General features: G+C 42.5%; 1 protein-coding gene across 1 annotated transcript; it reads left to right on the top strand.

Moving 5' to 3' along the window:
• The first annotated feature begins 3,664 nt into the window (after positions 1-3,664).
• Positions 3,665-12,314, top strand: LOC129082545 (zinc finger protein 211-like). Its single transcript, XM_054588244.1, has 3 exons — positions 3,665-3,753; positions 4,995-5,121; positions 10,765-12,314. Exons 1-3 carry the CDS (start codon positions 3,721-3,723, stop codon positions 12,279-12,281), a joined length of 1,677 nt encoding a protein of 558 aa, XP_054444219.1. The 5' UTR covers positions 3,665-3,720; the 3' UTR covers positions 12,282-12,314.
• Positions 12,315-13,249: the final 935 nt, after the last annotated feature.

Raw genomic sequence — 13,249 nt, 5'->3', positions numbered from 1 at the left:
ATTATTAATACGTCATCAACTTTGTAAGTTCATACATTTAGTAATATAATAAAAGGCCTCATTTTTTAGAATTCATCCATTTTTATGGTTTGTTGTCTGGGGTTCGCTGCCTGGAGCACAACCTGAAGGTACACCAGATTGTAAGAGAATGAATGGGTATTTGTTAATCCTCAGAGCCCTCCTGGAAGCTTAAGAGAAGAAGTCAATATTTAGACTCCTCATACCTTTGGCCAAGCAACTTGGTTTTAATCTTAAGATTATTGACCATGTTTATGATTAAAGGAACATAGTGCACTTAATGGGCCTGAGTTTCCTCCTGTGTAAAATAGGGGTAAACAGTTTTTATCCTGGCTCTGGTGCTATTTCAAAGGCAGTAGCTATACAACCAGTTATCCCCTTTGGGTCCCATGTGCAGGCCAGACACCGTCTGAGACCTCCTACCTTGGGTGCTTGTGAAAAATAAAAGGAGCTTCTTTATTCCTCCATATCAGCTGCAGTCCACACCACGGGAAAGTATGCCTTCAGGGCTCCTAGGTCACTGTGTGGATTCCCCAGTGGGGCATCTCTGAGTGACCATAAAACTCCAAACTCACTTCACTACTTGAAATTAGTAAAGGCACCAACCATGGCACTTTGAGAATCAATAGAGGTAACAAAATTCAGTAAACACTTCTGGGTACTAGTATTCCAGAGTTTGCTTTTTGATTTAATTCAACTGCATCCTGTGGTTTAAAAACTTACTGTGTTTCTGGAGAAATCAAGGGTCAAGAAAAAGGTTTTTTCAAGGTCACAGCAGACAAATGTCAGATCCAAATGTTAGATTGAGACTCGTAAGTCTTGTGGTAGAACTGGGGACAATTCCCTGTTCGGCATTTCACAGCAAAGACGAGTGAAATGAGAAAATCAGCTGTTGCTGTTTTCATTGTTGCAATTATGAATTTTCCGCATTTCTCTCTCTCAGAATGCTTAACACCTTCCACTCATGGAAACCCTATCTGTCATTTTCAGCGGTCTCTTCAGGGGAAACTACTTTGAGCCTTCACTGCATTTTGTCTGCTGCCTTTCTAACCTTAGCACACAGCTTGACAATAAGGAGACCCAGGTGATTCAGGGCTGGGTCTTTCTGCTCCTTCACTTACCGTTTGCATGACAGGCTTTGATTTTATCCACTGTGGTGAATGTGGTACCTCAGTTTGACCCTTCAAGTGTTTTTGGTACATGTCACTGACATGCACTCTGCAACATTGAGGACAGCTAGATGTGATACCTGGGACATACTCAGAAGTGATGCTGGAGACCTACAGTATTGTTCTCTCCCATGTGGAGTGTTCACCTGTTCTTCATACAGGAAACTCAGTGCCCCTTTGATCCTGTACTGTGTCAGGACTGCCTGGTGCTCACCATCTATTCCCTGTGGCCCTGATGTTCAGCAGCCACATCTTCCTTTCCAGTGTCCCTGTGTCTGCACCAGAGATCTTGGGGTAGAAACAGGCACTCTGCACAGAAACCCTCATCCACTGCCCAGTGCACTCAGGCCACAACTGAGATTCTTACTCCTGATTGCTTGAGACGGGTCAGATGGCCAAATCAGGTCGAATCAATGTCTCTACAGCCCAGTTAGCAGAGTTATAGCTCGTGGGCTTTTTCAGAGAAGAGTGTGATATGTACTCTCAGAGAGACGGAGCATCCTTGGTGATATTTGCAATCTGCCTCCATGACATTTTTATAATCAACGCAATCCATTTAAAGGCATCAGGTGGCATGCGTGTACACTCTGAAAATTTACCCTTTTTCACTTGTCACTCCCTCCTCACTACTGTCAATAGAATGTTTTGGGTTAGTGCTGAATCTCTAAAGCCCTTCTAAGTGTTAATGATTTTCCATTTTCAACAGAAGGAGCAGCTCCGAGCAGCCCTTGTAGGTGACTTCAGACTTTAGAGCATTATTTTGATATCATTGCATTTTCATGGTAACCTATCACTTAGTTGTAAGTCAAACTGTTTTTCAGTCATTGGAGAGTTACAAGTTCACTTTTTAGTATTCAATCTATATGAGAAAAATAAAGCGTAGGTCGTATTAAAAAGAATACCATTGTGCAGCTGTGCAGCTATGGTCCCCTAAGCAGAGATGAGGTATCAGTTCATTTGGAGGCTTAGTTCAAACTCTTCCTATTCAATTTATCATCCCCATCCTTTAGCTTTAAGTTTCTTTAAATGCTTGATTATATCACTATTTGTATTTTACATTTGATAAGTTTTTCAAGTGTGTCTTGGTGTCCCATTAAATATAATTCCTGAATGTGTTCCTAAACCAATTGCACTGACAATGCCATACTTACCATGTCACCTATAAATCATGTCTGTAACTCACAAGTTCTCTTTCGTTATGATATCTACAATACCATTTTCACATTAACTGAAATACGAATAACTTTGTCAGAATTTATTTCTGCCAGTTTTTCAACAATTTCCTTTTTGATACTTAAGTTATAAGTAAATAAACACCCTTTTATGGTTATATTACGCATTTCTTTATTTCCAAAAGTGTGTCCTATATTCTGATGATACATTTGTCATATGTATGATGGGGCAACTAGGTTGTTAATCTAGTAAAACTTAACAGATTTTCCCATGTGGGCATACCCCCCTTTATTGAGCCTGAGAGGTAATGCGTTCTCTTCAACAGGAAGGCAAGACACTACCTGCAAAAAGATTGCATGCCACTTAACGAAGGCACAGATAATGATTTGCCTTTTGTAATCAATAAAGTATTTTTACAGTATGGTATGTATATTTTCATTTTGTGCTAGTGCTACTGCATATTTAATAGACTACGATATGTACCGGGGAACAAACAACAGAGTAACTAGCTTTTTTAGCATAGGCGGTGGGTGTGGACCTATACGTGCAATTTCTGGGCTGAATTTAATGACTTGTGATTGCATGTCTTTGATGTCTTCAACCTGTACTCCATCAAAAAAAAAAAAAAAAAAGTAACAAGTCTGAGGCATCCAATCAAATCAATGTGGACTCTAGTCACACGGCTGCAGAAGCAGAGAGAAGACTTTTGGCTGCATGAGGCACAAAGGCACTTAAGAATTAGTGTATACTTTTTATATTAACTTTGCAAAGTGGGTTCAACGGATGCAGGATAGAAATCCTCAGGGACTTGAGCAACTTCCCCCAACCACACTAGACCTGAAGGAGCCATTTGTCATATGGCCTGAATCAAAGGCCTTGCAGGCATATCACGGACTTCCTCGCTTAAGAAATGATGTTCACTAGGGCGCCGCAGAGGACACTTAGTATTCTCTACATTCCTGGGGTGTCTGTCCGCAAATCCACTCCTGGAGACAGCTGTGGAAATACAGGATCCCGGCCTTGGAGTGTAAGAACTACATTACCCAAAAGTCAGGCGTGGAATAGCAGGACGATAACCCAATAAACACTCAGAAAAGGCATTTCCTTTTGCGCCCCCACTGTGGGGCGGGACTTCCGTGGATGTTCGTGGCTGGCATTTCTGTTCTCTCAGTTTCATTATTACATGGTCAGTGTCTTGTGGCCAGAATATCGAGAGTAGGAGGTGCCAGAGTGCAGGTCCCCGCATCAGGTGTGCGGGACAGCGACGCCGCTCGGGTGTCCAGCGCCAGGGTCTGGACAAGCACGCCAGCCCCCAGGGCACCCTCCTGGCCCGCCGCTCCCGCTCCGCCCACGGAGCCCGATGGCGGCGGCCGCGCAGAGGCGCCCGGCAGAGGTGAGTGCGAGGCCGCGGGCCCTCCCCCCTCAGCCCGCCGAGCCCGGCAGCCCGGGTGCGGGGCGCCCGTCACGTCCTGCAGACCAGGCCCCGGCGTCCGGGACGTGAGGGGCTCGTGGGTGGGTGACTCAGTGTGACGCGGTGGGAGAGGGTGACGCGCTGAGAGGCCGACTGCGATCGCTGAACCTCCCACGCCCCGGCCGCTGCTCCTGCCCCGGCAGGTTCCTAAAACTTGCCCGTGTCAGGCGACCTTCAGGCCCTTGCCTGGCCCAGGAAGGTTTGAAGGACACATCGGTGTGAGACGGAAGCAAGTTTTATTCAGGTATTAAAAAGAGAGAAAAGAAAATAGAGGCCAGTGTGGGCGCCTCTGTGAAGGAAACACAACGAGTGCCTCCGAGTGGACGCGGGGCCACGGGAGAGGCAGGAGCGAGTGCTGAGATAGGTCTTGGGGTTTTACCCGTTTTCACGGGTGGGGGCTTTGTCTCCCAGTTTTGCGGTGCCAAGTTCTGAGCGGGCCTTCTTGGTTGGGAGGGGTCCTTGTAGGTTTCATCGTGATGGACGCAGGGGCTTCCTGCCTTTGAGCGTTACCCTTTGCTGGTGCCCAGAGGTAGGGGCTCTGGTAGGAGGAGCCGGGCTCCTCTTCCTCCTTCCACTTGTCAGGGTTTTTCCCTAATTTCTTTCTGTCCTGCCTCCGTTGTGCTAGATCATTCTGACGTATCTGAGCACCCTCTGGAAGCCCTGTGCTGAGTTCACGGGTGATTTCAGAGAGATGCCTGTGGTGTGGAGCAGGAGGTGGCAGAGCGGAGGCAGAAAATCTGGGTGTGAACATGTGAAACAGGTAGAGATCACAGCTAGGGGATGTGTGAGCTGATGGTCCTGCGAACCTGGTGTGGGGATTTAAGGGGGAAGTATGAGCTCATGGTTGGCTGTGTCTGAGAGGCGTGGTCTGGGAGACTCAATGGAATCGCTGGGCAGGAGGAACGGAGCCCTGCAGGCCTGGACCTGAGCATAGATGCTAATGATCTGCTGCACATCCTGTCTTTGCTGCCGTTGCTGAGGTGATAGGAGTGAGTAATGAGACTGTGATGAAACAGCAGAGGCAACACTGGGGCCAAGGGCTGTTGTCTTCTCTGAACTGCTGGGAGTCCTGGAGGGGTCTGGGTGTCATAAGCTTTATGTGGAGTAGAATTGGAGGGGCCTCAGACATACTGTTCTGGATTCATTTGTATTAATTTTAACAGGTTGTCGTGACCTTTGAGGATGTCACCGTGTATTTCTCCAGGACAGAATGGCGCCTCCTTGATGAGACTCAGAGACTCCTGTACCTTGATGTGATGCTGGAGAACTTTACTCTCATATCTTCACTGGGTAAGACACTCAGTCTCGTAGTGCGCTTTTCTTTGGCTTGCCTGCGCCCCCTTTTCTTCAGGCTTGTAGTTGCTGCTGCTTTTCTAAGCTCCAAGGTCCTGAGCAGACTTGTACTCAGGAGGCAGTGGACAGCAGTAGCTTGTCTTGAGCTCACCCCTGATCCTGTCTCCAGAGGTCCTTCTTTTTGCCTCATTGCCCCAAATTTTAATAAACTAACTCTCATTTAAAAAAAAAAAAAAAAAAAAAGGAAAACGAGGACCTAATATTCACCAGTGACCTGGACTAGGCTTTGTATTTTCCATGCCCTTCATTACTGAGGGGTTGCTCTGTCCTCATATACAGACTGTGTACACTGTTAGCTTCCCCAGTTTTCTGCGTAGATCCTGGACTTGGCAGGGCTGGTTTGTTCGCACTGCCCTCTACTCTCCCTGCTGCCCCAATACCTGCTGTAATGAACCCTCATAGGGATGGATTTGAGGTCATCAGTGTTGCCAGAAGCCTAATAGATTTCACATTGATAGATGAGGAAAATTATTTTTCATTTTCCTGTTGATAATGTGTGTGTGCGTGTGTGTGTATGTGTGTGTATTTTTAAATCTTCACCCAAGGATATGTTTAATGACTGTTAGAGAGAAAGGGATTGAGAGAGAGAAACATCAATGTGGCAGGAAAGCATCAAAGCATTGATCAGTCACCTCCCATTCTTGCCATGACTTGAGATTGAATCCACAAACTTTTGCCATACTGGACAACTCTCCAACTAACAGAGCCACCCTGCCAAGGCTGGATAAAAATATTTTGTGTATATTTATTAGCCTGCTTTCTCTAGAGGGTAGTCAAAATTTAATAATTCCTTATTGCTTTTGAACAGGATGATCTACCCATTGTTGAAAGGGGAATATTTTGTTGTCTAGTACTGCTGCATTGCATTTTCTGCCTTCAGATATCATATTGTTGGCTTAATGTACTTAAGTGCTCTGTGGTTGGGCGTACAGTAATGAAAATTATTGTTTTCTTAATAAATTCTCTCGTTTATCATTTTAGGTTGAACTTTTTGTCTTGTGGAAGTGTTTGAGCTTGTCTGTTTTGTCTGATACAATTTTCAGCACTCCTGTGCAATTTCATTTTATTTGTATGGAATATTTTTTACATCTCTTTATTTTCACTAAATTTTGTCCATGAACATTCAGTGAGTCTGTTGGAGGCAGCAGGTGTTGTGTCTTACGGATTTTTTTTTTTAAATACAAAAGAAGCCCAGCCAGGCCTCAAATTATTTCTTTTTTATAAATGTAAAAATTTTAAAGTTGACATACATTATAACGTTAGTTTCATGTGTACACCCCAATGACTAGACATTATATAACTTAAGTGATAATCCTGATAAATCTTGCACCCATTTGAAACCATACATAGTTATTAGAATATTAACTGTATTCCTTATGCAGTACTTTACATCCCCACGACTATTCTGTAACTGCCAATTTGTACTTTTTTTTTTTTAATTAATTTATTTACTTTTTAAATACATTTGTCTCTGCCTTCCCCCCACCTCTTTCCCTTGTACTTCTTAATCCCTTCACCCTTCTCACCTATCATGATAATTTTTATAAGAATTGATTTGAGCCAAACTGATGTCAATGGCCAAAAATCAAAATTTCAGATGCTTTTGTGTCTTGTGCTTTTTTAATCCCTTCAACCACTTTATGTCTCTTGATTGGAAAATTTGTTGAAAGACCTACTATGGCCACTTTGTTATTGTTTTCTGCCTCTTTGGTAGTTCCTTATTTGTCTTCCACTCCTGGTGTCTTTTTTTGTGATTTAATCCTTTTCTATAGTGGTATGCCTTGATTCCTTTCACTTTGGTATTTCCAGTATATAGGATTGTGCTTGTGGTTTCCATTAAAACAACTTCCATAAAGCGACTCATACTCTTAACATATTATTGTAACCTAAACACAGCTTCAGTTGCATGCAAAAATTCTACCCTTGGCTCTCTGCCACACCAACCCCTTACATGTTTTGATGTCACAGTTCACATCTTTATATATTGTATGTCCACAAATTATTGTCACCATTGTTATTCTTTTTTCTGTGTTTTATTTCTTTTTTTAAAAAACAATTTTATTTATTTATTTTTAGAGATGGGAAGAGAGGGAGAAAGAGAGGGAGAGAAACATCAATGTGTGGTTGCATCTTGCGTGCCCCCTTCTGGGGACCTGGCCCGCAACCCTACACTGGGAATCAGACCAGCAACCCTTTGGTCCTCAGGCCGGCGCTCAATCCACTGAGCCACACCAGCCAGGGCTGTTATTTCTTAATACACTTTATTTTTATCCTATACAGTGGAGTTAAATAAAGTACATTCTACCTTTGAACTGTTTTAGTATTAGGGACTTGATGACATTTCCGGCCTTATCAGAGTTTTACACTCTGCTGCATTTTCCTGTTTCTATGTAGTATGCTTTTATTTCAGCTCAAAGAACTTTTGGTATTTCTAGTAAGTCAGGCTGAGTAGAAATTAACTTCTTCAGTTTTTGCCTTTCTGGAAAATTTTTTCTTGTTATTTCTGAGGAAGAGGTTTTCTAGTTTAAGCATTGTTGGTGTGAAGATGTTTTCTTTTAATGTTTTGAATATATGATTTGACATTCTCCTAGCCTGCAAGGTTTCTTTAGAGAACTCTACTTATAGCCCTATGGGAGTGTTGTCCTGTATATGAGAGGTTTCTGCTCTTTTTGGTCTTTCAAAATTCTCTTTGCCTTTGATTTTTTAAAAAGATTTTATGTATTTATTTTTAGAGAGGAGAAGGGAGGGAGAAAAAGAAGGAGAGAAATATCAGTGTGTGGTTGCCTCTCAAGCGCCCTCTGCTGAGGACCTGGCCCGCAACCCCGGCATGTGCCCTAGTGGGAATTGAACTAGTGACCCTTTGGTTTGTAGGCCATTGCTCAATCCACTGAGCCATAGCAGCCAGGGCTGCATTTTATTTTTGACACTTTTTTATTATGACGTGTCTTCCTGAAGTCCTATTTGTTTGAATCTCTACAGGGACCTCTGGGGATTTTGAACATAGTTATTCATATTTCTTTTTCATTTTTAAAGTCAATCTTTAGCTCATTTTTTTAAAAATGAAATTTCATTTCTCACCTCCCCTTTTTTCTCTCTTTTTTATCTCTTCTGGGACTCCCCTAATTCACATATAGTTTATTTCTATGGTGTTCCATAATTCATCTCAGCTGCCTTCACTCCTTTTTATTTTAATTTATTTTTTATCGTTTTCGCTGATATGTGAGAGAAACAGCAATTGGTTGCCTCTTGCACATACCAACTAGGGACCTGACTTGCAACCAGGCATGCACCCTGATCAGGAAAGGAACTGGCGACCCCTCAGTTCACAGGCTGGCGCTACGCCACTGAGCCACACCACCAGGGCTACTTCTTTGTTAAAAATTTTTCTCTAACATGGATGATTTCATGTCACCTGCCTCTGAGGTGACATATGCATTTTATTCCTTGATCTTGTCTGCTTTTGAAACTCTATTTGCATTTTTCATTTTATTAATTGTATTCTTCAACTCTAGAATTTCTGTTTCATTCTTTTATGATTTCTGTCTCTCTGAACCCCATGTTTTGTTCCAGTATGTGTTTATTCATTATATTTGAATTCCATGTGTATTTGCTTGTACGTCAGTGAGGTTTTTAAAAAATATTATTTGCATTTTTGTATGTCAGTTCATATACCTCTATTTATTGGTAATTCAGTTCAAAATTGTGATGTTCCTTTTGTGATGTTTTTTCCTGCATATTCCTTTTTGCTTAGTGTGATATCTGAGCATTGAGTGAAACATCTTTTAAGACTTTATAGACCAAGTCTGTTAGAGAAGCAGTTTTTATTTTAAAAATATTATTCATTTTTTATTTGACAGAGGGTTAGGAAGGGAGAGAAACATCAGTGGGCCTCAGAAACATCAGTTGGTTGCATCTCACACTGCCCAGCGTATGGTCTTTCCTGCAATCTAGGCATGTGCAAAGAGCTGGATACCAGTGGGTAATATTTCTGTTCACAGGCTGATACTGAACTCACTGAGAACACTAGCCAGGGTGAAATGTAGTTTTATCTACCTGTGGATTCAAGGGTGCTTGGTAGGTGATGTGTTGTTTTGGGTGAAGACAAGTTTCATTTCCCATTACCCTGTTGGCCCATCAGCTGAGGTCAGAGTAGTAAAAGTTTTAGGAGTTGTCCATGGCCAGGGCAGCAGATGTCCAAATATTTAGCGATCTCCATTGGAGTCTTTGGTGGCAGAATTGCTGGGGAAATACTGGTGTTATTCTTTCATAAGTGATGTTGTGAGCAAGGGATTCCTCTTGATATCCATGCTGACAAACTCTACAGGTTCCTTTAAGGTGAAATCTGTGAAGAGTTTGCAGATATTACAGAGAATCCTGAAGTTCTCACTCACAAAGTTTACATTGGTCGCAAAATGACCGCTAAGGTTCACAGTAGCACATGCACAGTGGCTTGGAGAGGAAGCTCTCACCTTCTCTTTTGAATCTAAGCATCTTTGCTAACCCAGTCTCTCCTGCAATTCCTCTGTGCAGTTCTTTGTTTTATGCTTCACTTTTATGGCTTGTTAGAAAAACTGGTATCCTAAGCATTTGCCCTTTTCCACAGTAGATGCTTTTTGTCATGGATAATTGTCTACTTACTCTTGAAGGGGGTTGAATATTTCTATTTTTTATTCTGTCAACTTGCTGGCATCACTCACATAAATCTGTTTCCTTTGGTCCTTTGATGCTGAGTAGTTCTACTACAGTGCTGGTTATGCATCACTTCTGTTTTCTCTTAGGAGTTGCATCATCATTATTCCATGTAACTGCTCAGCTGGGGGGAAAGTGGAAGAGTCCTTTGTGTATCACAGGAGGAGCATGAGTCCAGCCATCACAGGATGGGCTCAAAGGCGTCTGGTGTTGGTGAATGGCAGTTGAGGAGAAATTGATTCTACGGCTTTGTTAAAACATAATGAGGAACCTATTCTGTTTAACTGTAGTTTGTCACCATTGTCAGTGACCACACTTTGATCATCTTGTCTGTTCCCAGTGTTGGCACATTGCCAGTTTGTTACTTTTAATAGTTGTCATTTCTACTCTGACTTCCAGCCATGGAAAATTTCTGCCTCTCTAACCTCTATACCCAACCATTTCTCTGAGGTATCTTTTTGGTGTGCTGTCCAGCTTTGGTTAATGACCGTTGCACCATGACGTGTGCACATGTCTCCGTACAAACTTTGCACAGCATGTGCTCTGCTGCCATTGATTTTCATGGTTTGGGGCACATGCACATTCCTTTACATGCCCTGACATCACCAGCAGGGAGGCTTTTGCTGGCAGCCATTAGCAGTGGAACAGCTTTTAAACCCTGCCTTTCTTCCTTGTGGCCTGTCCTATCGTAGTGTCCTACGTTTACTAAATTCCTCGTTATTTACTGACGTTACTGGCCTAGTAAGGCATTACAACCCTTTCTCAGCTTCTATCTTGCATGCCTTAAAAATTATCATATGGAATCATGACTATGACATGTGAAAATTTGTGATGAGACAACTCCCTCCCTATTGGCCACTAAGTATTTTATCAGCGTTTGTTTTTGTTCAGGTTGCTGCTGTGGAGGAGAGGACACGGAGGCACCCACTGAACAGAATGTTTCTGTAGGAGTCTCGAAGTCGAAGAATCCCAAGGCAGCTTTGTCTACCAAGAAGAGCCACCCCTGTGAGAGTTGTGGTTTGGTCTTGAGAGACATTTTCCTCTTGGTTGACCAGCAGGGAACCCAACACAGCTCGACGCTGCTGACGTGTGGGGCATGTGCAAAACAGTTTTATTTTAATGCACAGAGTCACCAACACCAGGAGCAGGACACGACACAGAATTGTTTCACAAGCAGTGTGGACAGGGTCTCACTTGGAAAGAGCTGCAATTTCCATGTGTCATGGGAGCCTTGCACCTCTAATCAGATTGGAAATCACTTCCCCCTCAGCTCAGGTCATCTTGAGCAACTGGCTACTCATACCATGCACAGGGCAAAGGAAATCTGTAAGTCCGGAATGACTTTTCAAAGTACAAAATATTATTACAACCCAGGAGAATGCAAGAAAGCAATTGGCTGTGATGACACACTTGTAGAGGACAAGAATGTCATTACAGGAGGACAGTGCTTTGTGTGTTGTGAATGTGGGAAATCTTTTATCAATATCTCTGACCTCCATGATCATCAGAGAGTTCACACTCCAGAAAGGCCTTATGAGTGCAGTGAATGCGGGAAATCTTATACCTGGAGCTCTGCCCTCCGTAGACATCAGAGAGATCACATTGGAGAAAGGCCTTATGAATGCGGTGAATGTGGGAAATCTTTTTCCATTAGCTCTGCTCTTCGTAATCATCAGAGAGTTCACAGTGGAGAAAGACCTTATGAGTGCAGTGAGTGTGGAAAATCTTATACCAGTAGCTCTGACCTCAATAGACATCAGAGAGTTCACACTGGAGAAAGGCCTTATGAGTGCAGTCAATGTGGAAAATCATTTACCAGGAGTTCTAACCTTCATAAGCATCACAGAGTTCACACTGGAGAAAGGCCTTATGAGTGCAGCGAATGTGGGAAATCTTATACCAGGAGCTCTGCCCTTCGTAACCATCACAGACTTCACACTGGAGAAAGGCCTTACGAGTGCAGCGAATGTGGGAAGTCTTTTACCATTAGCTCTGTTCTTCGTAATCATCAGAGAGTTCACACTGGAGAAAGGCCTTATGAGTGCAGTGAGTGTGGAAAATCTTTTACTTGGAGCTCTGCCCTTTTTAATCATCAGAGAGTTCACACTGGAGAAAGACCTTATGAGTGCAGTGAGTGTGGAAAATCATTTCCCAGTAGCTCTCTTCTTCGTTATCATCAGAGAGTTCATTCTGGAGAAAGGCCTTATGAGTGCAGTGAATGTGGGAAATCTTTTTCCAGTAACTTTGCCCTTCGCTGTCATCAGAGAGTTCACACTGGAGAAAAGCCTTATGAGTGCAGTGAATGTAAGAAATGTTTTAGACAAAGCTCTGCCCTGTTTCAACACTATCGAGTTCATTCTGGAGAAAAACCTGTTATGAGTGCGGTTCATGTGGAAAAACTTACATGAGTAGCTCTGCTTTTTTGTCATTGAAGAGTTCACACTGGATAAAGTGTTTTTAAGTGTAGCAAATGAGGTACATCTTCTACATGTAGCAGTTGCCTCTGTTAGTGTCAGAGAGTTCACACAAAAGAAAGGCCCAGTGTATGCAGTGAATGTGGGAAATGTTTTATCTGTAACATTAACCTTCAGTGTCATCAGTGAGTTCACCCAGGAGAATGGCCTTATAGTTGCCGTGATATGGGAAATTTTTTTAATCGTTAACCTTTTTTCTATGAAACTTCACTCTGGAGGAAGGCCTTATGAGTGTAGTGATTGTGGAAAATCCTTTATCCGTAGCACGTACCTCCATGTCATCAGGGAGTTCACACTGAGGAATGGCCTTATGTTCCAGTGAATGTGGGAAGTCTTTTTGTTGCATCAGTAATTTCTATTATTATGAAAGTGTTTACATCGTAGAAATGCCATTTGAATCCTTTGAATATGGGGAGTCTTTTACCAGTAGCCATGCCTTTGTTGTCATCAGAAAATTCACAAAGACTCAGTTCTTGTAAGTTAAGAAAATTTGGGAAATCTTGTATTTCTAAACATTTACTTTGTATTTTATCAGAGGTCACACAGCTGATAGGTTTTATATATACATGCAATATGAGAAATGTTTTTCTTACAGCGCCAAGCTCCATTATATTCAGAGATTTCACTCTAGGTAAAAGCCTTAAGAGTACAGTGAATGAGGGAAATTCTTTTTCTATCATTTTTCCTTTCTTATTATCAGAGAGTTTACACAGGGTTGGGCCTTATGGGGACATCAAATGTGGGAAACCTTTACCTCATGGTCATGGCCACCTTAATCACAATTCACACTGGTTAAAGGCTTCAAGTATGAAGTGAACGTAGGAAATACTTAGCCATAAGTCTGTACCCTTTTGACATTGGAGAGTTCTCACTGTGTAAATGGTTAGATTTTAGGAAGTGTA

This window comes from Pteronotus mesoamericanus, unplaced genomic scaffold, assembly GCF_021234165.1.
Source record: "Pteronotus mesoamericanus isolate MK-2021 breed Mesoamerican mustached bat unplaced genomic scaffold, CSHL_Meso_final scaffold_128, whole genome shotgun sequence".
NCBI lineage: Eukaryota > Metazoa > Chordata > Mammalia > Chiroptera > Mormoopidae > Pteronotus > Pteronotus mesoamericanus.
Note: the sequence above shows the minus strand (reverse complement) of the source record. Positions and strands in the feature narration are given on the sequence as shown.